The 27712-nt window shown below is 33.3% G+C and overlaps 2 protein-coding genes across 8 annotated transcripts in view; one reads left to right on the top strand and one right to left on the bottom strand.

Annotated features, from left to right (window-relative positions):
- VRK2 (VRK serine/threonine kinase 2) overlaps positions 1 to 11446 on the top strand; it is a gene marked incomplete at its 3' end in the record, with an annotated part of 97869 nt that extends 86423 nt beyond the window's left edge. For all 4 annotated transcript variants that reach the window (XM_079940512.1, XM_079940511.1, XM_079940509.1 and 1 more), the window contains exons 12-13: positions 4133 to 4294; positions 11102 to 11446. In XM_079940512.1, coding sequence (XP_079796638.1) covers positions 4133 to 4294; positions 11102 to 11446 — 507 coding nt within the window. The remainder of the gene's footprint in view (positions 1 to 4132; positions 4295 to 11101) is intronic.
- The window catches only part of FANCL (FA complementation group L), a 91907-nt gene that overhangs the window by 5022 nt on the left and 59173 nt on the right, over positions 1 to 27712 (bottom strand). For 3 of the 4 annotated variants that reach the window (XM_079940513.1, XM_079940516.1, XM_079940515.1), the window contains 6 exons: positions 17255 to 17405; positions 14958 to 15041; positions 14385 to 14430; positions 14226 to 14307; positions 13231 to 13347; positions 11853 to 11924 (listed from right to left, as the gene is read on the bottom strand). In XM_079940513.1, the coding sequence (XP_079796639.1) occupies positions 11853 to 11924; positions 13231 to 13347; positions 14226 to 14307; positions 14385 to 14430; positions 14958 to 15041; positions 17255 to 17405 (552 nt within the window). Of the gene's footprint in view, positions 1 to 11415; positions 11551 to 11852; positions 11925 to 13230; positions 13348 to 14225; positions 14308 to 14384; positions 14431 to 14957; positions 15042 to 17254; positions 17406 to 27712 lie in introns of those variants that run through there. The other variant, XM_079940514.1, reaches the window with a different exon arrangement.

Raw genomic sequence — 27712 nt, 5'->3', positions numbered from 1 at the left:
GACATCTGTAGGCCTGCATAGTAATCATTCCTAATAGAAGAGAATATCTGTTTGAGGAGGTTTTGCATGGCTAATTAACTACCAGTGAGAATATGTAATTTTTTCATGATCTCCTGATTGTCACCTTTCTCTCATGATACAATTACATTTTATTGTAGCAAGTGCCTCACAAACCAATTGTCAGCACTATTTACGTATTGCAGAAGGCAGAACAAAAGTTCATGTTTAATAAAAAGCCACTGCATTTTGATCTTGGTAATTACTGAGACTTATTTTAACAGTTTTATTGACTTTTGTGTTTTTACCACTTTTGCAACAAAACAAAGAGCCATTTTCCTTGACATAGTATTTCCCTTGCAGTAACAGCCAGCACTTAATCCACACTAATTTAAGTAGATTTTTTCCTTTTTTGTAGTTTTTCAGTTTCATAAACTTAATTGAAATATAAAAGAAGCCATTTAAAAAACTGATAGCTATATCCTCTGATATAAAATTCTAATTATTACCCACCAGAATTTTCAGTTTCATCAAATTCAAAGGATGTTTGTGGTGAAACCATTTTTATATGCAGAGATAGAACATAAAACATTTTCTTCCAGTGAGCCTCAATCAAAAATATTCTGTTCTTCCCTTTTGATTAGAGCACTTTGATTATGAGTAAAAAGAAAACACTAAGAATAATATGCATTCTTAAGACTTTAGCTAATTTCTGTTAACAATATGATCAGCCTCAGTATACAGACATTAAGATGAATCGGGGATATATTTTATAGCAGATCAATATTTACTGAATAATGACTTTATTTCTGTAGTATTTTGAGTACACTAATATATTTGATGATTATATAGGTTCACCATATGTGACCACACCTTAAATTTTTTATTTTTAAATTAAGTTGACAGATTTTGAAATACTGCAAAAACCAAACTTGAAAATGATCAAAAGCACAGTATGATAATGTAAACTGTCCTGAACTCAGTTTTCCTAAATGATCAAGGATCGTTTCCACAGTTGATTGCTTCCATAACAAAAATCATTTTTAAGTCCAGAATGAATATCAATCACATGGCCCCAAATTTCTCTCTTTTTAGACAGAATCCCCTCATTAGTAGCTAAAGATATTTCTTGTTACTCTATACATGGATCTAATTATTTAACAAAATAAATAATGAACTCTGGACTTGTAATTTTTGGATAAAGATACTTAAAAAGAAGTCAGTGGACCAGGAAACATATATAGTTAGATAAATAAAACGTTTCTATGATTCAGTATTCAAAGGAAAGTTATGAATGTTTAATTTTTTAAGTGTTATTTCCCTCAGTATAAGTGGTTTGTGCCTTTTAAATTTAGTAGTGATAACAAAAATGTGTTTTGGTTAGGTATTATAAAATAGCACATCACCATAAGAATCTCAGCAAACTTATAGCATCTTTTTGCAAAAAAACCCAGAGGGATTTATCCAATACTGGGTTTTACTAGGCATCATAAACTGTTCCCTATAAGCTGAACCTTCTTCTTGAAGTCCTCAAATACTGTTACTGGAGTTAAATTGGAAATGAACTTTTTGTCAAGGTAGTAGAGATGTTGATATTTTTTCCTGAAAAGCAAATCTTTTGGGACATTTGCCTTGATCAAAATGATACTATGTATAGCTGATATTACTCTCTAGTAGTTCTGAAGGCTCTGGCATTGTCATATTAGAAGAATCTTACCATCAGGGCTACCTCAGTCTATTTATGCCATCCATTGGGATGTAATGTCCAAAATTCACTGAAGGAAACCATATTCAGTAAGAATGCTTATTGAGGTGAGCTAAAGCTCCAGAATTCCTGGATGACAATGCTAAAGCCAAGCTAGAAACCAGCATTACAGGAGGCCTCAATTCAACCCTTGAATAAGCCATTTCCTCAAGAGCCAGCAGTGGATCCTTTCATCAGTTTACCAATATCTCCCTCCTTATTCTGATGCGTGAATCCATTTTGTAATTTTATAGACACCTGAGCACAGTGAGCCACTCATCCTTCCTGAACACTTTACTAAGGCAGAGGAGTAGCTGTAGGTCATAGTTAAAATGTTCAAGCTATCCTAATTTCAGACAAGAAAAAGTTTGTTTCTTCATTCACCCGGAATCTGAGGTTCGTATAGCAGATCCAGGGGTGAATAGATTATTACTGGTAGTAGTAATCTTTGTATTGAACTTAAAAGCTTACAGAATTCTTACTTGAGCTTTAATTCTCAAAATAATTCTATTAAAGTTGTCTTCATATTTCTTTTCTGTATGAGAAAAAGAATATAAATTCTTAATAATAAGCACATTGTTGCTTACTGAATTTTAGGAGTCCAAAAGTATTCCTTATTTTGTAGAACAGTATGACGTGCCAATGAAGAGTTAAACAAAAATTACCTTATTTGAATAGCCACTTTCTGGAAAGTGACACACATTTGGATAGTATCCTTCTGTTTGATTATGTGGGATACCCAGAGTGTCTTCTATATTTACTTTTTTATCTTTGAGAAAAAGTTTTACTCTGTTCACAATTAAGGGTTAGACTTCATGATCCCACTTCACTCTTACCATTTTAAAAGTTTCCCTAGAAATAGAAATTTTCCATAAATTGGGTATCATTTTGTTTATTATATAGACGTGTTCATGGCAGCACAACTTAACCATCCAGCCAACTGACAGCAAGTCCAGGAGGCACTGTCTCTTCCAGGAGGCCTCAGAGAGGACTGAATATATTAGACCGAATTCTGTTTGTACATCAGAGGCGCCCAGACCAAAAACTGTTATACCTAAGGTGCCTAGCATATAGGAGGCACTAAAATTCTCAGTATCTCAACTAATCCTTTCTGTCACAGAACACATCTCATAATGATTGCCAAGCCAGTGTTTTATTAAGATAGAACTATGTACAGCAGCCTTGGGAAACACTGTTTCACACAAGTGGTATGATGGGCATTTATTACCAAGATAACTTCAGTGGAAAACTGGCTCAGAAGGTGGTTACACATGAATTTTTCTAGGAGTTGGGGAGAGTTGAGTGGTAGAAATAAAGAACCCCTGAGTGACCAGAAAGCAATTCCAATTTTCAGGTTACTGAGAAGCAATGGCTTTGCTATCCTTTGAGAAGCTGGAATCCAGGAGGAGGGATGAATAAAGAATGGTGTTGTGACAGCTTAAACCTAGCCACAAAACACCAGCATATTTTAAAGGGAAGGAGTGAACACACTTGGCAATAGAAGCTAAAAGTTGAGAGACTACAAATTAAGGCTCTGCTTGCTCAGCCAATGTAATTCATTCTCTAGTTTGGCACTGGCTACTCCATTATTTCCCCTTGTACTGTTCCTATCTTCTGCCCCCTATTTAACCCATGAAAACAGGTGATGGCACTTTCAGCTGCTGTAAACATGAAGCTGCTGAACAAATACTTCACATAAGGATCTTCACTGTGGCTTTCAGTCTTCCAACTGTATTGTGGCATCTGCCCTGTGTCTACTTCAAGGTTATTGAGAGTCAGTCATCCCCCAGATAACAGCATGGTGTGAAAAGGAAACCTCAGAGACAGCAAGCTTGTTGTAGAATTTAACCTCTGATACTGGTACACAGTATTAGATGACATGGACTGTTATTCATCTGCTCAAAGGTTAACTTACCTGTATAAAAAAGTAAGCAACACCATAAGCTCCTAATTATGTTCACATTAATTAGGCTCACTTCAATGACAGAAAACTAAGATTCTAATTAATAAGAATTTAAACTAAAAAGATGTCCTGGATCCACTCCCAGCAAAGGTTAATAATGAATTCATGTGCAGTTTTCATATGTGACAGTTTTCTGTAAAAATGCTGTTTTCAGTAAGCAAATTATCTATAGAGATAATTTCTAAAGAGTGCATGACAGTGACACTAATTTTTATTGGTCTTGTCCTATTGAGGAGAAGAGGCCTGAATCTTGCCAACTACTGTACTTTTCTGTAATTTCCATTTGTTGGTTTCCTCCTTATTTCTTCCTTTTTTCAAAGCTTGGCAAGTATAAAATTTTCAAGAATCTGGACATGAATGCATTTTTTTTTTTTTTTACAAGTGTCAGACGTTTTCCTTATATATTATTACTTACTCTGTATCAACAGGTTGATTCACGAAAGGCTGCAACAAAGCAAGTCAATCAGATGCAAAATAGGTTACTAGAAAAAAAAGGCCACAGTGAGAAAACTGCTGAGTCCTGTGCAACGTGGAGAAAAGTGCAAGAGGAGGAGAAGCTGACTGGGTTGTCCAACAGTGAAACAGCACAGGTGAGAGGCGTTTTGTTGTTGTTTCCCTTAATATTATATTAGAATATGCCCTTTGGGAATAAAGACTTTTATTTTTCTCCTGAGGGCCAAGGTTGTACAGTTTTGTTAAATGAGAAAGGACAGAAAATATCCTATCCAGTGGATAAAATCAAAGCAGCCAAAACCAGTTATCATAGAAACAGAATGACAGTGAGCACACTTGCGTGCAGATCTGATTTCTTTCTTTAGCCCGAGAATCTAACGAAGTGCACTTGAATTTGTTATGCCGTCTACGATCCATGAGGGACTCACCGTATTCCATACTGTTACGTTGGCTCCTCCAGTCTAACTCATAAACAGATGTGAGAGGGTCCCTGTCACTGTGGTTGTATTTCAAAATGACGGACTTTTATATCATCCGATCATTTGTTTGGTTAGTGACTCACCTTTAGCAGATGCCTCATTCAAGCAACAGCAAAAGTCTTTCCTAATTTAACCTTTTTTGACAAGGAGAAGCATACAAGGTATTCATATCTGCAGTGAAAAAAAATTTTTCTCAAAATGGCTAACATTTTATATGATTTCAACGTCATTTTCCAAATGGTTTCAGGTAGTTTACAATATGGAACAAGATAATGCCCCCATCTTCTATCTCCCCCCATGCCCCCCCCCCCAAAAAAAACAGTTGGTTAATCAGGCAGCTGGGATGTTAATCATTAAACTGAGCACTGAATTTAGCTCTGAACTTCCTGGCAGCCAAGGCAAAAATTAGAAGCCTACAAGTTAGGCATTTCTTATCTAACTAGCAAGCATACAAGTGTATCTAGAGAGAAAAATGCTTTTTTTCGTACTAATAGGAATCTCTTGCATTTATTCTGTTATAAAACCACAGTAGCATCATTTCCTTTTTATTTTATTTTCAAATTGATACAAAGGAATCTACTTCAAGAGGACACATTTTATAGTTCCCATTTATAAAACTGAAGACAAATGTTGCTTGGTGACAAAATTTAGATATTCTTGAGTGCTCTTTTTCAACCCTCCATTGTATAACTACACCATAATCTGCATATCCATTCTCCTATTAGTGGGTAGCTGGGCTGCCCGTGTCTCAAGCCACCATGAATATAGTCGCTCTGAATATTCTGACACAAGTCCTTTTATGGATATGTTTTGTTTGTCCTGAGAAGTGGAATTGCTGGGTCATGGGGCAGATGTATGTTCAACATTATAAAAAGCTGACAAATACTTCCCACTTTATACTCCCATCAGTAACGTATGTGAGTTCCAGTCATTCCACCTCCTCCCCACTATTTGGTGTTTGTCAGTCTTAATTTTAGTCAACATGTGTATATTAGTATCTCGTGGTGATTCCACTTATCTTTATCTGATGACCAATAATTGTGAGCACCTTTTCCTGTGCTGACTGCCCATTCATATACCTTCTTTTGTGAAGTGTCTTTTCAAGTTTTATCCATTTTTATTTGAATGATTGTCTTTCTATTATTAACTTGTAGGAATTCTCTATATATTCCACATATAAGTCTCCTGTCCAATGTCTACATTGTAGATATGTTCTCCTAGTGTGCAGCCTGCCTATTCATTTACTTAACAGTGTCTTTGATGAGCAGGAAGTATTTGTTTTTATTTGAAATTCAATTTATCAATTTATTATTTTTTTCTGTAAAAATCTTTGCCTACCTCAAGGTCACAAAGTTACTTTGCTATATATTTTTTTAGAAGGCTTATAGTTTTAGCTTTCATACTTGGGTCTGTGAGCCATCTCAAATCAGTTGGGTATGGTGTGAGATAGGGGTTGAGGTTCCTTCCATATTGAAAGCCAGTTTACCCCAGTACCATTTCTTAAAAAGATTTTCCTTTTCCTAATTAAATTTCTTTGGAGCGTTTTTCAAAAGTCAGCTGACTATATAAGCGTGGGTCTATTTCTGGACTCTCTTTTCTATCAGTGTATTCCACACAGTATCAATTACTGTAGATTTATAGCAAGTTCTGAAATTAGGTAGTTTAAGTCCTTCAACCCCTTTCTTTTCTTCAAAGATGCCATGGCCATTTTAGTTCCTGGTCCCCTCCATAAAACTTAAGAATCACCTTGTCAGTTCCCACTAAACAGCACAGTGGGATTTTAATTGGGACTACACTAAATCTAGAGATCAGTTTAAAGGGAAATGAAATCCCAGCAACATTGAGTCCTCCAGTGCATGAACCTGAGACTTCTATTTGTTTCTTTCAACAATGTTTTGTAGTTTTTAGTGTAGATATCCTATACATCTTCTATTAAAAGTATTTCTCAATATTTTGGTTTTTAATCCTATTGTATGTCATTTTTTCAAAAATTTTATATTCCAGTTATTTGTTCCCGGTATATAGAAATAAAATTGATTTTGTATATTGACCTTGTGTCTTGGGATCTTCCTAAAATTCACTGATTAGTTCTAGTAGTTCTTTTGTATTCTTAGGATTTTCTACATCATCAATCATGTTGTCTGTAAATAGAGTATTCTTCCTTTCCAACATGTATGCCTTTCATGTCTTATTACACCTGCTGGGACCTCTAGTACTATACTGACTACTCAATATAGTAATGAGAGTGGGCATCCTTGTTCCTAATCTTAGGGGGAAAAGCATTCATTCTTTCACCATTAAGTATGATGTTAGCTGTAGGTTTTTCCTAAATGCCCTTTATCAGGCTGAGGAAATTTTGTTGTATTTATAGTTTGTTGAAGAATAAATTTTAGTCATGAATGGGTATTAAGTTGTTTTGGGGGATGTGTCGAGATGATCATATGATTTTTCACCTTTACTAGTATAATGAATTGCATTGATTTTTGAATGTTAACATTTTATTTCTGGAATAAATTCCATTTAGTCGTGATGTGTTGTCATACTGAATTCAATTTGCTATTTCTCCGTTATGGATTTTTATATTTACATTGTTGAGAGAGAGTGGTTGGTAAATTTTCTTTTCTCTCAATATCCTTGTATGGTTTTGTTTTCCAGTCATTACATGTTACATTAGAGGGAAGTGTCTATTTTCAGAAAATGTCTCAGTAAGATTTGCCTTTCATAAAAATGACAGTTTAGAAAGAAAACTATCTAGGTCTAGAGTTTTGTTGTAGTAAAATTTCAAATTATGAATTTACTCTGTATCACAGATAATAGTGATTATTAGATTTTCTTTTTCTTCTTGTGTCAGTTTTGGTAATTTGATCTTTCAAGGAATTTGTCCATTTCATTTAACTTGTCAAATTTGTCAGCACTGTGTAGTTCATGATATTCTCGTTATACTTCTAATGTCTTCTTTATCCATTCCTGATAATGGTAACTTTATTCATTTTGCTTTATAGTGACACTGTCTCCCCAATCGTAAACCATGGAAAGCATTGGTCTTTTCTGCATCACTATAGTTTTGTCATTTTGAGCATGTCAGTATAAATCAGATTATACGCTATGTAACTTGTTGAGATTGGCTTTATTTCTTTCACCGTAACACCCGTGAGATCCATGCAAATTTTGCATCTATTGATAGTTCATTCCTTTTTATTGCTAGGTAGTATTCTGAGGTATGGATGTAGTGTTGAAGAACATACGAGTTTCTTCCAGTTTTTTGCCTTTCACCATTTAGTATGACACTAGCTGTAGATTTTTGGTAGATGTTCTTTATCAAGTTGAAGTTCCCCTCCATTTCTAGTGTATTGAGAGTTATTATGAATGGGTGTTGAATATTGTCAAATGCTTTTTCATATCTATTAATATGACCATACGATTTTTCACCTTTATACTGTTACTATGGTGGATGACACTGATTGATATGTGAATACTGAAACACTCTTATATTCCTTGAGTCAACCCCACTTGGTCATGGCATATTATTCGTCATTGGGTTCAGTTTGTTAGTATTTTGTTGATGACTTTTACATCTCTAATGAAGACTGTTGGTCTGTAGTTTTCTTTTTATTTTATTGTCTTTTTCTGGTTTTGGAATCAGGTAATGCTTGCTTCATAAAATGAGTTGAGACATCTTCCAATTTCTGGAAGAGATTGAATAGAATTAGTGTTTCTTTTTAAATGTTTTAGAGAATTCTCCAGTGAAACCGTCTGGGCCTAGAGATTACTTTTCCTTTTTTAACTATGAATTCAAGTTCTTTACTAAGACTATTCAGATTATCTATTTCAAGAGTGGACAGACTTTCCTATAAAGAGCCAGACAGTAAATATTTAGGTTATACAAGTCATATGGTCTCTCTTTTGTTCAACTATGCATTGTAGTGCAAAAGCATCATATACAATAGGTAAACAAATGAGTATAGCTGAGTTCCAGCAGAACATTTATGGCACTGAAATTTGAATTCCATGTAATTTTCAAGTGTCACAAAGTATTTTTTCCAGCCATTTAAAAATGTAAAAACCATTCTTAGGTGGCAGGTTCTACAAAACAGGTGTTGAGCTGGATTTGGCCTGCAGACCACAGTTTACCACCCCCTAATCTATTTCATCTTGAGTTATTTTTGATAATTTGTGCTTTTCTAAGAATTGGTCTGTTTCGTCCAAGCTGTTATATTTTTATTTGTAGAACTGTTCATAGTATTCCTTTATTTAAATTCTCTAAATGGAATTGAAGCCTATAGTAATATTTCTTTCCAAATATCAGTAGTTTTCTCTTTTTTGGTCAGGTTTATCAATTTTATTGGTCACAGAGCCAGCTTTTGTTTGAGTTTTCTCTGTTTTGTCAATTCCATTGATTTCTGCTCTTTATTTCCTTCATTCTGCTATGTATTTATTTTCTTTTTTTCTAGTTGCTTGAGGTAGAAACAAGCCTCAGTTATTGAATTGAGACTTCTTTTTTAATATAAGTATTTAGTATTAGAGATTTTCCTTCTAACACTGTGTTAGCCATGTCCCATATATTTTGATACGTTTTCATTTTCATTCAGTTCAGTATATTTTTAAGTTTCTCTTGGGTCTCTGACCCACTCAGGAGTTTTTAAAATTTTTCAAATGGTTGAAGATTTTCCTGTTCTTTCTTTCTTTCAGCTTGATTTAGGTGTATTTTCCTTTTCTTTTTCTATTTCAGGTGGAAGATTAGGCTACTGATTTGAAACCTCTGTTTTTTCTAATATAAGCATTGAATGCTATAATGACCTACTAAGTCCCATTTTAACTGCATCCCATAAATCCTTATATAGTATTTTAATTTTGTACTTTCCCATGAGACTTCTTTTGATGTCTTGGTTATTAGAAGTGTGTTGTCTAATTTCCAAATGTTTAAAGATTTTCTATTACTGATTTCTAATTTATATTATTATCTGAGAACATGCTTTGTATAATTTTGTATTTGTTAAGGTTTATTACATAACCCCCAGGATATGGTCTATCTTGGTGAATATTCCAATTGCGATCGAAAAGAACATGTACTCTTCTGTTTTGGAGTGGAATACTCTATAAATATCAGTTAGATCCCATTGGTTTGTGTGATCTAACCTTGCTGTTTTTGTCTAGTAGTTCTCTGTTAATTACTAAGACTGATGTTTTCTAGTAAGGAGGATTGTGAGCTGCTGCCCCTTTGCTGTCCCTTGCTAATGCAAGGCAATGGTGGTCAGTAGGGTTATGTACCAGTAAAACTTTACTCACAAACAGGCAGCTAGCCAGTGAGCCACAGTTTTCCAACCCTAGCCAGACTGTCTCTCCCAGTCACAGCTCTCAGTAAACTGAAGACGGCTGGTGGTTAAATCCTTTGATGAGTGCCTTCCCATTTGACATCATTTGTTGTTGCTTAAAGAGAGGTAAGGTATTTAGGTCGCACAAGAGATGATTCTATCTTGAAATTTTAGTAGTTTGACTTCTGTTCTTACCTAGACAGGGATAACTAGATCATCCACTTCTACATGTAACTTATATGTAAATGCAGTTTAGGTTAGCTTGCTTGTGGCGCTCAGCCTTTAGAAATATGATTTGATGGTGTATTTCTTTTTCTTTGTGCAAGAACAATGCTTTATGGGCCTACTGGAGTAACCATTAACTCATTTTGCCTTTAGTGAATAAAGCTGACAAAACTTTAGGAACATTGCATGCATGTGACTTTGTTAGCTCTCAGGCAGTAAAGAGTAGTTTATAGTTATCTCAATAATTTATTTCTTTTTAATGGAAAAGCTAAAGAGCCTTCGAGACATCTCTTTTGAAACAGTGAAACTGAAATTTGTATAAACTGCTTGATTCCTTTTTGCTTAGGAGTTTAGGGTGAGCATCTTTTCTTAGATAAGCTTCTGGACAAATAAAGATTTTTACCAGCTGTCTTCTCGAGATCTGTTATGGGAAGATGTCAGTCAATCTCTGGTGCTCCGGCAGGAGGCTACAGGGGGCAGGCCACTAGCTAAGGCTAGTCTGTGGGTGCACAGCACTTGCACCACCATCTTGCTCCAGTGCTTCTAGTATCTTTAATTATTACCGACCAAAAGAAGTCCTTCTAATTATAACTCTCTTATCCCCATAAGATTAAGCCTGTTTCTTTTTCTTGCCAAAAAATTCATTTTTTCATATTCTATCCTATTTTTAGATTATAAATTATTTAAGAAATAGCCTACTTCTTGGTTTAAAAGAACCAATCAATCAAATTAACCAGATTTGGTCATTTGATGCTGGTAAGTACATAAACACTTAAAATCAAGAACCTAAAAATAACTTCTCAGGAAAATAAAAAGCACACAAAAACTTGATCTTGTGTAACAAATTTTATTTAGCATTCTTATAGAGTACACAAAATAAACACCTGGATAACTCAAACCTAACAAACACATATGTATTTTCTCATAGGAAAGCACAAGGAGAAGACAAAAATACTGCGAGTCGCAAGAATTTCTGAATGGAGTAAAAAGTTCTCCACAAAAATCCAGCTGTATACAGTTCCCTAATTCATTTTATGAACCCCATCAAGATTTTACCAGTCCAGATATGTTCAACAAGTCAAGCTCTCCATCTTGCTACACGTCCACTTCTACAACTGGTATGGAGGTCACAGAATTAGACAGTCCTACAGGATTTTGGCTTACAATTTCCCAGTTTACTCTTAGTGAAGAGATAAAGGCAGATGTATATTATTATGGCTTCACCATTCTTCTTCTTTTGATATTAGTATGTCTTGCTTTATATTTTCTCTAAAGATATCAAATAAAATCCTTTTGCTAATTTAAGTTTCCAGTTCTTCACAGAAATGTTGCATTCTTATTTCAGGCTTTTCTCCCAGACATTTTCAAGGTAAGTGGCTTATAAAAAGAGGAATGCTTTATATTAGAGATGGTGTAATGATAGAGTTTGGAAAATACTTTTTAAGGTTCAGATCACCTAGGAAATCTAGAAAAGGGGTTAACTTTTTTTTGATCAAAGGAGAAATCTGAAAATTAAAATGTTAATAGGGACAATTTATCTTAGAAAAAATGTTTAAATACATAGATTGACAGATGTTTCCAAAAATTTTATATACGCTGATATACTATATAGCTATCTTCTAAAATATATTACTAAAAGCTAGGCACATTTTATGAAATGTGATTAATAATTTGCTTACCTTACTACAATATGGACATTCACCAAATATGACGTTAAAACTCTGTCTACTAGTCAGTAGTCCTCTCAGCCACTGAAGATTTTAAAAAGAGAAGAAAGGGAGCAGTGTCAACATGATTACATATTACAGGTACTCCAAATAAATTTTTCTTTTTGAGTGCATCATATTTTTATGCCAGATGGTTTGCCTTCTTAATTTTCTTTTGCAAGAGTAAGAGGAACATCTCCTGAGCCAATACCAAACTACTAAAATGCTGAATAACAAGGGGAAACCAGTATGGATTTCAAGGTCTATACCACTGATTTATATGCAAATTATAGGCCCCTTTAAGAATCTGATAAAAAGTATGCACCTTCTCTACCCCAAAACAGATGTACACAAAAATAACTCCATGGGGTTCACAGACCCTCCCTAAATCCATTAATCACAAATTAAGAACTCCTGCTATAAAAGATATCCTAGGCTCTTTAAAATTTAGGTCTTAATTCTGATCTTAATCACCAATAGTAGGGTTAATTCTCAATCCATTAATTACAAGCAGGAGGCAATCCATTTTTAAAAATTAAATGAATTTTCATTATTACAAAAGAAAGCACATGTTCCCTTAAGAGTATCTCTATAATTAGACCTAGTATTTTATGATTTTATATAAGGTAAATTGACATCTCTACCTAAATTCTCCACTGTTAAACTGCAGCTAGCACCAGCTGCTATCTCTGATCACAAAAATCAGGAGGTATATTAAGGAAGTTTTTAAAAACTGAAAGCTGCAAGTCATTTTGTATATAGATGCACATACAGTTAGTCATATGTCCATTGTGCCCTAAGATGAGTGCTAGAGAGCAAGTGACTGCAGACAGGAAGGAAAGCAGACTTCTCATGTATACAGTAAATAAAGTGTCATTGACTTAAGAGTGTTGTGAGTTATTTAGATCATAAAATGCATTCTTCTCAATATCAAAAGTAGTATTATTACATTTATTCTATACTTAAATATAGCCTGAAAAAGTAATAGGTACTCTACAGTACTAGCTCCCTTTCACCTTATTGCCACCATTACTCCTACTTGGATGAGTTTACAGAGTTTGCATTGTGATTACATGAGATATTTACAGAAAGATTCCAATGTTCCATCAGTTTAATTTGTTATGCATCAATAAACAGTCCATGAGTATATTCTAGATACATTTTCCCACTTCTTGGATACTTTAGGACATTTATAAATTCATTAGTAGCCACGAAGAAATGAAATACACATTTGGAATGAACTGTTAAAGGAGATAATGGCAATAAAAGATCACTATTGATTTTAGATTGTTTAGATTTCAAATATGCGTATTTCCTATGCTGTTAGTCTTACTGATATTTTTATTTTTACCTCATATAAACATATTTGATGGAAAGGCTGTCCACACTGTGAATTATCACACACTTGATCAGGAATGGCACCGTCAAGTTGGTAGGCATAACAAATTCCACAATCCATAGAAAAATCCTCCGAGAAAAGAAATATTGGGGGATGGGGTGGTGGGAAAAAAGAAATATTTATAAGAATACACAAGGTGAAACTAAAAAGTGAATAATATGGTATTAGATGCTATTAAATTTTTATAAAATTTTTATAAAGGTAACTATATTGCTGTTAACAGAAAATACAGTCACATCACTATTTAACACCTTAGAAAAGCTATCTGTAAGAGAGGGCTGCCTTTTTCATCCAAAAAATAATATACATATACCAAAAAGCAGATTCTATTTTTGGCTCACAAGACGTTTTGGGCTTAAGTAATATTCCCACTATGTACATCAGTATAATGCCACTGCAGTATGCAAAGACAGGAACTGACATTAGCTGGTGATTATACTAAACTTCAAAATTCTGCAACTAAAGGAAAAAGACAAAAACATCCCCACCACTTTAGTAGTCTACATTCTTAGCAGCTTTGTCAAAAATCAATTCTTAGTTTTTTTTTTGCAGTGTAGTAGTCTCTATTCAATTTTGAAAAACTATGCTGCCAACCTTCACAAACACTTGTTTCAAGCTAATTAGAACTTTATTTCAGTCATCCATAAGCAGATAGTATAGAAAATCCAAACATCTCATTAGCTACATTGGACCTTTCCCCTATTTTTAATAATAAAGATGTCATTAATCACTTTACTGCTACAATGACCATGAAAAAAGTACACTTATAACCACCAATCAAAGGTTAACAAGTTCTTTGATGCAACTGCCGCTTGCAGTTCAGAAGTCCATTATAATATTCTTCCAATTCCTTCCCTTTCAGCCTCACTTTTCTCTGGTGCCTAAAAGAACATTTGACTTTCATTATGCAACACTATTTGGAATATCAAAGCACTGATAAGACTTACAGATTTTTCCAGGATAGCATGAGCTGGAAAATCAATTTCTAAAACATCTTTCAAATTTTGTAACAGACTATTTTCTGGATCCCTGAAAACACGAAAAAAACCTGTTATTAAATTTGTAAAATCATAGAAAAGTAACAATTATATTGCAAAGATACCTACCACAAATGTATGTTTCTGCTCAGCCTAATTCCCAGGGGTTTTACCACTTCAAATATTAAAAAAAAAAAAAGTTTAATAATTTAGGGTTTGCTGCTGTCATTTTGTAAAGTCACATTTGGCACAGAATTTGTCTCTTTTTATTGAGCTATAATTGATAACACTGTATTACAGATTTAGGTGTACAACATAGTGATTTGGTATATGTATATATTGCAAAACGATTACAAGTTTAGTTAACATCTATCATGCAGTTACAAAGATTTTTACTCTTGATGAAAACTTTTAAGATCTAATCTATTAGCAACTTTGAAATATACATAATACTTGTTAATTACAGGATTTGTTTCCTAAGTACGTGATTAGAAAATCTAAATCATATATATTATATATTAAAACACAGAAGTACACAGTTCACAATGAGACATTTTCATTTAAGATGTTTACCATTAATATATTAGAATATTTAATTACAATTAATTTTTAATTATAATATGTAATTACAATTATTTGTCTACAGTGGTAGACAAATATTTTATAATTCTGTTAAAAACATTTAAACCTGAGATCTCATACCATGGTCAGCTCCAAGAAAACAGCACTCAGGAAGCATAGTAGGATGCCTGGGGTCTACTTCTATATTTATCGAAGCATTAGTCCCTAGAATAAAAGAATATTAAAGCTTTTAGAAGTAGAACACATAATGAAACAAAAAATAAAGGAGTATTTGTCCGGGTACTTATTTCATTGTATACTCAAGGAAAGATTAACTAATTGTATTATATATATAGTTTTTTATAAAGGTAAATATACTACTAATTTATAATTTAACAAAAAGAAGTAATTTGAAAATTTTGATCATGACTAAAGATTTGGGGATCCCAAGTTTCAAAAAACAGAGCCAATCCATAAGTTAATATAATTAATTTAGATACGATTTCTGGTCAGAATTGCATTAAAGTTTGAATAAAAATTTTCTATGGAGTGAAAAATCTTTAATATATAAAAATTACAAGTCACAAGTTTAAGAAATAATCTAAATGATATCGTAATAGTCTTGAAAAGTAACAGAACAAACGTAAAAGACTAAAAATACAATAAATGGTAAAAAATAAATGTTTAAGATTTGAGTTTTATAAAAACATTTTCTGAAATCTTTATCTCCCTGTGAAGCTTTCCTGGATAAGTTAACAAAGGGGTCAATTCATATTAAATTTTTGGAAACTGTTCATTTAATAACAAAAACAACTAACAGTTTACAGAATCTAAGGAAAAGCTATTTCTACTTGGCACTAAATTCTTTTATAAATTTTAACTGTACTAGAGTATGTACAAATTTCAGAAATTTTATTGCTTTTTTTGAAGGTACACAGTGTGGTTAAGCTTAATTTGGATTTCATTTTTATGGTAAAAATGTCTTGATAAATTCTATACACTATAGAATAATCCTCTGGCTCAGGTTGGCAACAATATAAATACAATTATTACAGATCTAGCAAAAAGAGGTAATCAAGTAAAATAAAAAAAGTAAGTCCAGGTAATTCAATAAGAAAAACAAAATTACAAAAAGTTAATTTATAATTTCATTGGTTAATGCATTTTTTACATGAACACATATTCCATGTTAGCCTTTATGTCACCTAATGGCTCCAGAAAGTACTTTCACTTAACAACAATGGTTGTATTAACTAGTCTTTTGATTAATTTGCTGAAAACCTGGTCCTAAAAGGGCAAATCAATGCCTGAAGAAAAAAAGGAGCTAAAAGGTAAATATAGGGAGAGTGAATAAATACCAGGTTGTTTTTGCTGAACAATGAGAAATAAGAAGTATATTTAATCATAACCTAAGAGAAATAATTATTTTAATGGGGCCATTAAGATAATAAATTACTGCACTTCTTTGAAGAAAACAGTTTAGTATCTACTTGTTCACAAATATACCATAACTTGGTTAATTATTCCAAATTAAATTCTGTTAAGACTTTTTCAAACTTGGTAAGTAACAGTACTGTCTGTAAAATTGCTGCGCAATTATACTTTCCTCTTCTCATAGTAACATGTCACTTTTCCCCCCAGGTAATCTATTATGCCTGGGTAGAAACTAACTCAGATATGATTCACATCAAAATATCAAAATATCCTTCATAACTATATAGTATTTACTGTGAACTCAAATATAGTTTAAAACATCTAAAATCTTGAGAGGTGGAGCTTTAAAATTGACTTCATGTATTGCTTGCTCATAATGAGAATACATAAAACAATCATCTCATAGTAAAGAGAATATGGTAATATTTCCAGGATGATATTTATGGTTATTCCACATCTTATTAATTTCATATATTTATAGTAAATTAAATACTTAAAATATATTCAATTATTATTTTGTAAAGCTTTCTTTTTACTCTTCAATGGCATGCATGGCCCACTTCAGGTTCTTTTACCCTCCTCTATATTTCTGTCAGAAAATACTTCCAAACTTGTTCGTACTTGTCTAGTTTCACGAATGAAGACTTCATTATTTCTAACACAGTTTTTTCCCTAAGTAATGGAAGTTCTGAAAAATCTACTCCACGATTTCTGTGCTAATTGAAAGCTAATTAAATACTATCTCTGAATGCTACTTCCATGGATTAGACCATCACCTTTTGTAATGAAACACCTCAGTACTTGCCCTTTCTACTTGAAATATTTACATTTAAATACATAGTAATAAAAGAAATCATAGTTCATCTCACAAAGTTTTAATAGTTGACTTCATACAAAAAAAGTCATCTAAGAGTCCAATGTCATCTTAGATTCATTTTCCTAAGTAATACAAAATACAATCAAACACCTTTAAAAAAAACCTCTTTAATCCTTTTTTACTCTACCTAATGCAATTCTGCGTGCTGTAGCACTCCTTGTAGGTTTTTCCGGCTCAAGTACCCAAGTCTTCTCATCAATTTCATCCATAACATCCCAGAATGCCTTCAGTGATTCCAGTGCTGCCAAAAACTGACTATGAATGCTTATTAAGGAGCTCTGTGAAAAGACAGACGAAAGCTGAATAAGCTGTATGACACTATCAATAGTGGATTATCTTTCACTTAGGATACAACTCAGTTTACAAGTTTTAAGCTCTGTTTCATTTCAGCTAAAACTAGACTCTAGTAAACAACAGTCAACTCTCCCTGCTTCACACCTCTTCACCACTACTAGTATTAACAGAGTTCTTTTTTGATTGTCACTGGACTGTGCACTTATCAAGAAAGAACTGCTTTTTACAAACCATATTTATTATGATGCATGTTGTACTATATGTATGGAAAGGTATACCTTGTATTAATAATTACTATTATTAACGTATACAATATACATTTAGCATAGTGTCTACAATTTTAGTATGAAAATATTTTTATTTTCGCTCAGTTATCAAGTTAAATACAGTGCTATTTGTAATTTGATTAAATTACTTTTATACACTGTTAATAAATAACTTTGCAGACTTAATTAGACAAAGAGTATGAAAAGGTTTTACACACTTTTAAAGAATTCAACAAATTACAAACAGGATTTCTTTTGATGTTAAATTTTTAGCCAATCTCTGAATTCAGTATTTCAGGCATTAATCCTTTATGGGAATTAAATACATTTTCACTAAATGACAAGAACTAAAGCCATCATTGATTTTAAAAATCAATTCATAAAGTCAAGAGTTTCTTATAAAATAATGTGGTATGGTTAAAAGATACAACTATTTACTAAATATTTTATATAAAAAGCCATCAAAACTAAAACAGTTTTAAAAAGAATTAAGGATTTATTTTTTATTTTTTTGCAATACACGGGCCTCTCACTGTTGTGGCCTCTCCCGTTGCGGAGCACAGGCTCCAGACGCACAGGCTCAGCGGCCGTGGCTCACGGGCCCAGCTGCCCCGCGACATGTGGGATCTTCCCGGACGGGGGCACAAACCCGTGTCTCCTGCATCGGCAGGTGGACTCTCAACCACTGCGCCACCAGGGAAGCCCAAGAATTAAGGATTTTATTTACTGTTTCAAATAAGCAAAACATATAAGAAAGTCACTGAAAAACTGCTGGCTCGTATCAAATGTATTCATCCAAAATAACTGATACAAGGCAACAACTCAAGAATATGATACACCCTGAGTAAGATGAAAAGAAAGAACTCACGTCCTTAAACATGTATTTTGTACTTATGTACTTAAGGAAAACCCATTTCATCTCATCACTTGAGTCAGGGTGTACACGTAGGTGGATTCATAGCTCAGATTCACCAAAGCAGTTTCAACTCTTTAAAAGTTAAGAGTAGGAACTAGAGCTTAATGAGTAAAAATAACCTTTTATTACTAGTATATTGAGGGTAGAATATTCTCTTCTAGTATACCATACTTATCCACAAGTTTAGATGCCAGAATCCAGAAATCAGAAAACTAAATACCCAAGTGTTTCTTTTTTGTTTAACTATGAGCTGCACTTTATTTCCTCTTTCACTGAATGCACCACCATTCTTTACATACCCAAATAAGAAAGCAGCTTTGGTCCTTGTAGATTTCCTCTGATACCTAATAAATTCTGTAAGTTAACATAAGACTTAAGTCCATATTTAACATATTTCTTGATAACTCTATTAATCCTAGTATTATTATATATTATTAAAATAATCCCCTATTCTTATTTCCATATTCAGACTTGCCATCCTTGACTTAACCTTCCGGCAGAGTACCCTATTTAAAATATAAACCTGAACAGATCAGTCCCTCTCTTAAAACCATTCAAACCAACATTCTAACTGGATTTTTTTCCCCTGTAGTCATATTCCCCTAAAGCCCATTATTTACATTGTGATTAAGCTGATTTTTGTATTCTGCAAACCTGATACTGTAATTTCCTGGTTTACAATAAACTGTTTTAAGTGCAGTTCTTCTCCAAGTGATGTTTTGTCTTTGTGATACTACCACGTAATAAAAGCAACACAAGTCCCAAGAGCTGTTCAATAAATACTTGTTTAAGTAAATTGAACTATTTGACATAAGAAAATAATCACTGATGACCACCATTCTATTTGGTCACCATTATTTACAAGTACCTTGCAAATTATGTTTTATGTTATCGTTAGTGATTAAAACCACAGTTCTTTATCATGGCTTAATATTGTTTAATATGTATACATAGATATGTTTACATAAAGTAAACTGAAATACTTTCTGTGGGTTTATTTACTACTCCAAGCTTCAGTAACCACGTTCCCTATGGTCATTCCCAAATTTTTTTAAGCCAGATGGAGAACTCCAAACCTACTCAGCCATTTCTATGTAGATAACATCTATATGGCTGTCTAAGATGCACGCCATAATTGGATGGTTCCAAACGGATCTCATCATCTTCCCAAAGAAAAATTCCCTTCCCGCTGTTTTTTTTATTAGTGAAAGGGGCTACTACTTGCCCTACTGCCCAAGCCAGGAATCTAAGCATAGATTTAAGTAGATTACTAAAACAACCTTCTAACTGAATTTTCTTCCTTTAGACATAGCCCCCTATTTTAACTAAATTGACTTTTGTACTATGTAAGTCTAATACAGTAATTTCTTTGCTTACAATAAAAGTCATTAATCACTAGATGCAAACATTATAAACCAACTGGTGGACAGTTTGTTGGCATTTTTAACAGCTTTATTGAGGTATAATTGATATACAAAGAACTGCACATATTTAATGTGCAAGTTGAGTTTGGGCATATGCATATACCCATAATACCATCACCATAATCAAGGTAATAGATATAGCCAACACTTAACAAGAGATCTCTAACATGAGATCCCTAAAAACACTTAACATGAGATCTACCCTCTCAACAAATTGTTAAGTGCACACTACGGCATTGTTAACTGTATTGTACAACAGATCTCTAGAACTTATTCATCTAGCACTCTGTACCCACTGAATACCAACTCATTTCACCCACCCGCCAGCCACTGGCAACCACTACTGTATTCTCTGTATCTATGAGTTTGACTTAGATATTTCATATAAGTAGAATCATGGCAGTATTTGTCCTTTTGTGACTAGTTTATTTCACTTCGCAGAATATTCTCCAGCTTCATCCATATTGTTGCAAATGGCAGGATTTTCTTTTTTAAAGCTGTCTTGTATATACCACATTTTCTTTGCCCATTCATCTGTTTATGACAGTTGGATTTTTTCATATCTTTGCTATTATGAGTAACACTACAATGAACATGGGAGTGCAGGTATCTCTTCAAGACTCTGATTTCAGTTCTTTTGGAATATACCCAGAAGTGGGATTGCTGGATCATATGGTGGTTATATTTTTTACTTTTTTGAGGACGTTCCATACTGTTTTCCATAGTTGCTGCACCATTTTACTCTCTCACCAACAGTGTACAAGGGTTCCAGTTCTTCCACATCCTTGCCAATACTGGCTACTTTGTGGGAGTGTTTGTTGGTTTGTTTTGTTTTTGATAATAGCCATCCTAACAGATCAAAACTATGACATGATACCATGTTCTAGTTTTGATTTTTATTTCCCTGATAATTAATGATGTTCAGCATCTTTTTATATACTGGTTGGCCATTGGTATGTCTTCTTTGGAGAAACGTATGTTCAAGTTCTTTGCTCATTTTTTTAATCAGGTTGTTTTTTTGCTGTTGAGTTGCAGGAGTTCCTTGTATATTTTGGATATTAACCCTTTATCAGATAGTCTGCAAATATTTTCTCTCATTTCATAGGCTGCTTTTTTCATTTTGTTGATTGCTTCCTTTTAAAGGTATGATGCAGTTCCACTTGTCTATTTTTGCTTTGTTGCCTGTACTTTCAGTGTCATATTTAAGAGATCACTGCCAAAACCAATATCAAGAAGCTTTTCCCCTATGTTTTCATCTAGTAGTTTTACAGTTTCAGGTCTCATGTTCAAGTTTTTAATTAGTTTTGAGTTGATTTTTGTATACAGTATGAGGCAGGCGTCTAATTTCACCTTTTTGCATATGGATATCCAATTTTCCCAACACTGTTTGTTGAAAAGACAACTCTTTTTAAGAATCAGTATAGTAGTGTCCCTCTCCTTTCTCTCCATCTATATCTATATTTTAAAATCTATAATTACCTATTTCATTGAAAATCCAAGGAAAAGTTAACCAAAAAAAGTCATAAAATGCTGTCACATGGTATCTTTCATTTGAAAGTAAGTTCCCCCAAACACACTGTCCATTTCTTGTATGCTTGAATGTAAATAAAATCCTAAACACAGCTCTGCTTAAAATGCTAACTCTGTATTTTAAACAGAAAAGGTATGTTTTAAAAAAAAAAAAATGACAGCAAAATAAAAACACAAAAAACCCATAAAACAACCACCCTGAAACTAGAAGTCAGTTGATAATTACGGAAGAAGTGAATTTCAAATCCTAAAAGTCATCATCAGTCTCCCAAGGTAACAGAAATAAAAGCAAAAATAAACAAATGGGACCTAATCAAACTTACAAGCTTTTGTACAGCAAAGGAAACCATAAAAAAAACAAAAAGACAACCTACAGAGTCAGGGAAAATATTTGCAATGATTTGACCAACAAGGACTTAATTTCCAAAATACACAAACAGCTCATATAACTCAATATCAAAAAATCAACAATGCAATCAAAAAATGGGCAGAAGACCTAAATAGATATTTTTCCAAAGAAGACATACAGATGGGCAACATGAAAAGATGCTCAACATCGCTAATTATTAGGGAAATGCAAGTCAAAACTACAATGAGGTATCACCTCACACCAGTCAGAATGGCCATGATTAAAAAATTGACAAACAATAAATGCCAGAGAGGGTGTGAAGAAAAGGGGACCCTCCCACACTGTTGGTGGGAATGTAAATTGGTGCAGCCACTATGGAAAACAGTATGGAGGTTCCTCATAAAACTAAAAATAGATTTGCCATATGATCCTGCAATCCCACTCCTGGGATTATATATCTGGAGAAAACTATAATTCGAAAAGATACGTGCACCCCAATGTTCATTACAGCACGTTTTACAGTAGTCAAGACACGGACACCACGTTAATGTCCATTGACAGATGAATGGATAAAGATGTGGTATAAATATACAATGGAATACTACTCAGCCATAAAAAAGAATGAAATAATGCCATTTGCAGCAACATGGATGGACCTACAGATTATCATAGTAAGTGAGGAATGTCAGAAAAAGAAAGACAAATACCAAATAATATCACTTATATGTGGGACCTAAAATATGACACAAATGAACTTATCTATGAAACAGACTCACAGACATAGAGAATAGACTTGTGGTTGCCAAGGGGGAAGCGGGGTGGGAGAGGGATGGATTGGGAGTTTGGGATTAGCAGATGCAAACTATTATGCATAGAATGGATAAACAACAAGGTCCTACTATACAGCACAGGGAACTATATTCAATATCCTGTGATAAACCATAATGGAAAAGAATATGAAAAAGAATATGTATCTGCTGTACTGCAGAAATTAACACATTGTAAATTAGCTATGCTTCAAAAAAATAAATTTTCTAAAAAGTCATAATCAAATTTTACACAGTATTTTTATGTTCCAAATAAAGAAAGTCTGAAAAAGTGAAAAGTGAGACACAGAAACATTTCTCTTAGCAATTTTAATGAAGTGGACATTAAAACTATTCTATCAATAAGCCTCTGAAAAAAAAATTTTGTACAACTGCTTATTTTGTCTATTAAATCATTCACAAACTCTTAATTTTCAATTGATTACCCTACTGAAAATGGGGGAAAAAAGTCTAAATGTTAACAGTGCAATTAAATATTCTATATACATCACCATAAATGCCAAGGAAGTACCCTATAATATGACCAAATTTGATATCAAAGTTCAGTAAGTATTTTGCAAGGAGAAAAGTTCTCTAAAAATTTTTTTTTCAAAAATAAAAATTGCCAAGTCCTCGTTTTTTAATATGAGCAGTCTCACATCACACCAAAACTACTGTGCAACTGCCTTAAGTTTTCTTTCTTTCTTTAGAGGGTGGGGGGGGGAGACACTATGCAATGTAAAATAACATGTGAATCATATAAAGAAAAACTCTGATAAAAGGTGAGAAAGTTAATTTTAAGAGGTAACATTAAAATACAAAATGTTGGTAAGGATGTAAATCAACATGAACTCTCACATTCTGTGGGTGAGTGTATAAAATGGCACAACCATTTTTGAAAAGATTTGGCGATTTCTTTAAAAACTAAATATATCCTTATTTGTAACTTAGCTGTCCATAAAAAGACTTATGTAAGGATGTTCATAGTTTATTCATAAATGTCAAAAATTGGTATAAGTCCAGATGTCCATCAATAGGAGAAATGATAAACTCTAGTATATTCATGCAATGGAATACTACTCAGGAATAAAAAGAAAAAACTACTAATACATGTCACAACATGGAAATTTCAAAACTATGTTGAGTGAAAGAAGCCTACGTACATAAAGAGTACATACTATATGCTTCTGTTGATATGAAGTCTGGAACAGGCATAGCTACGGTATGGTTGGGAAAAAAACAATGGATATTTACTGGGAAGAGAGGAGACTGAATGATGGTAATGTTCTGCATGTTGAGTATGGACTGCACCAGTATATTCATTTACTGAAATGTATGATACACTTAGGATTTATGCATTTTATTATTCCCAAATTTTACAAAGAACTGAACTCTAGTTAAAGGTATGCATACTGAAGTAAGTATTTGGGGGAAAGATCTGATACATGCAAATTACTGTGAAAGGCCTCAAAAATCAGATGGATTTATGGACGGAAAGAGGTACAAATGGAAATATAAGTGTTAAAGCAAGTACAGTAAATGTTAACTATAGAGTCTGGGTGGTGTATATATGAATATTCACCATAAACCTTTTCAATGTTTCTGTATGTTTGAAATTTTATAGTAAAATATTGGGAGGAATTATATAACTTATATGAGTTATTTATTATAACTAAGAAAGTTAATTAAAACTATTTTTTCTGGATTAGGTTATAGACTAATTTTTTTCAAATATTTAACAACTGATCTCTTTACATACATCTTTAAATCTATATATTTAAAACCATCTCTAAAACAAAACATAAATATGCCTTCTGAGAAAATCGGCTCACTGTATGTGGCAAGTTATAATCTTTGAAATGTCTGTAATAGGTGTTCTTAATCAGAGTATCATAAGGTTGGGTTAAAAAAATGCATTTTATATTCTCTAAGTAAAATATAGCATTTCACTCAACTATGGACATAGATAACAAACCACACAAATGGTATCACTACCTGTAACTTTCTCTACAATAAAAATCACACTGCAATCACTTAGAGAACTTAAACACTAATATCTACATTCCATTCTCAGCCATTCCTTTTTAATTGATCTTGTTACAATGCAGCCTTAGCACTAGGAATTTCAAAAGTTCCCCAAGTGATTCTAATGTGCAAAGTTGAGAACCACAGGTGGAACAATGAACAACAGCCATCCCTGTTATAGTCTAAATGTTACCAGACATATTTCTAAAAGATTCAAGCTCATGAGGGAAAAGAAAGGCATCCTTATGAACATTTACGTGATAACTTTAATTTCACTCTTTTTTCACTGTTGATGTTTAATATTTTATTTATTTTTGCAACCAACTTTGGGATTTAGGGAAGCATACAATGAATTTGTAAAAATGGAACACAGTTTATAAAATTAGACTTATGGAGAAAAGTTTTAACTTTAACTTAAAATAGTCAATTTGTAGCCATATACAACAAACTATCTGGGTCAAGAATCAACGAATGCATGTCCTCATTTATAGCATACCAAGTTATACAAAACTAAGTAATACTACAAAATGAATTATGTCTTAATACAATTCAATACAGCAAATGTGTATAATGTGTAGGTGTTATGCTCTACAGTAAATACTGATTGATATAAGATACAATAGAGTATGTTAGTTAAGTTCATAGACTTGTAGTCAAATATTTAGTCTCATTCCTAGTTCCACTACTTAAAACTAGTTGCATCTTTCTCAGCAAATTACTTAATCTCACTTAGCTTCTGCAATATGGAAATACTGTTAATCCTTACAAGATTTGAGTGAGATGATGTATATAAAATGCTAAGTGCTCAGGATACAGTATATGCTTAAAATTGATAGCCACTATAATTAAAAGACATATGGTCCCTGACCTAGAGAAATTCTATCAAATCAAAAAATATTTGTACCATATTAGACAAAGGATTAACACCCTTAATATAAAAAGTTACTGAAATCAATTTTAAAAATACGTATGTATTTTTAAAAATAGGGGATTAAAGACAGTTTCCTAGAGAAAAAATTCACATAATCACATAAAAAATACTCAACTTCATAAGTTTAGACATTATTTCTAATTCCAAAATTTCAGGTAACAGAAAGAGAAGAGATGAGCAAAGCCTCAGAGTTAGAGGATGGTGAGAATAATGAGGTATACGGGATGGGCGTCTGCTTTCCCAGAGTAACTTTTCCTTTAATAACTGAGGTAGCTCAATTCCATGGTGTGGCTTCTTTCTTACAGCACTCCCATTACTAGTCACTGCTTTATTACAGAACATCACTGAAGAGGTGAGCATTCTATAGGTCCTATGGGACCATGGTACATGCCCTTAATCCATTCCAGAATAATCAAGAGTGGTTTTGTTCTAATTCAGCACCAATGATTTTGTTCCAAGGCTTCACTAGTCCCTGGGTAGTGTGGTTTTAAAAACCCACTTTATATAAAAATTTTTATTTCCTTCTTTGTACTTTTCCATACTTCCTACAATAACATATATTATTTGTATAATCATAAAGGAGCACATGTAGAACTAGAAGTAAATGGTCTGTCAGCTATCCTTTCATTTCATGAATGTGTATAGTGAAAAACATACTAAACTCAATCCAATGAAACTAATATTTCAACCCTGTGTCAAGACTATGTTAGGAACTCCAATACAAAGATAAAAGAACCCAGTACACAGGTCACCATTCTAATCTTGACGGGTAACAAAGTATCTGATATCAAGACATACCCAGCCTCTTAAAGACTTAATATTACATCTATAAATGTGAGTGTGTGGTAGATAACTTCTAAGGTGACTTCCAGCTCTAAAAGTCAAGAACTCTAAATATAACTTTGAAAATCCATGAAGTAGGTGATTCTGTCCAATTAAAAGTAGGTATACTTCCTTTCAAGATGCCAATTACTATAACATACTCCCATTTATTTCCAAATCATGTTTATAAACATTTTCTCATTCAAATTATATATAAATTATAAATAACTTATATGATTCACTGTAGAACAATCATTTCCTCTTTAATCAAAAGAACTTTTATACCAGAATCAAAATATTTGGATTACACTTCATATCCCCATGTATTTAAGGGCAGAAGTCAAACATGCATTATACAACTACTGTTTTTTTCTAAAATATAGGGACAAGATTTCAGTCTTCTAAAACTTCTGAGTTTGGGAATAGGTTTGAAACCACAAATTTCTAGCAGGTATAGAAAAGCAACTACACAGCTCAAATATGATGAAGATCCAAAAATTACACCCAGAACACTGAAACTGGTTAATTCATTAATCAAAGGAAAATGTCAACCTTTTTAGCACATATATAATTTAAAGAAATAAAATAGAGGAAAAAAAAAACTGTAGAAGGAAGACAAAAGAAATTATCAGCAAAACCAAAAAAATAAAAATTTTAAAACCTCAAAAGCAGGGGTTTCCCTGGTGGCGCAGTGGTTAAGAATCCACCTGCCAACGCAGGAGATACGGGTTCAAGCCCTGGTCCGGGAAGATCCCACATGCCGCGGAGCAACTAAGCCCATGCCCCACAACGACTGAGCCTGTGCTCTAGAGCCCACGAGCCACAACTACTGAAGCCCACACGCCTAGAGCCCATGCTCTGCAACAAGAGAAGCCACCGCAATGAGAAGCCCGCGCACCGCAACAGAGAGTAGCTCCCACTTGCCGCAACTAGAGAAAGCCCGCACGCAGCAACAAAGACCCAATGCAGCTAAAAATAATTAAATAAAATAAATTAAACAAAAAACAAACACAGAAAAGGCTTAGTGTCCCAAAAGCAATAAACTATCCTACAGAGAAGAAAAGTATCCCAGTAACCAAGATAACAATGTAGGAGCCTCTCACCTAAGCCTTGCTGTCGGAAGGGAGAGGATGTGATGCTAAACCACCTCTTGTCCTTAAAGCGCCAAAAAAAATTTTTTAAAAAGGAGAAACACTGAGAAAGTTAGAAAACATAAAACAAG

The sequence above is a fragment of the Stenella coeruleoalba genome (genome assembly GCF_951394435.1).
Source record: "Stenella coeruleoalba genome assembly, chromosome: 13".
NCBI lineage: Eukaryota > Metazoa > Chordata > Mammalia > Artiodactyla > Delphinidae > Stenella > Stenella coeruleoalba.
This window is presented reverse-complemented; position numbering and strand designations above follow the sequence as displayed.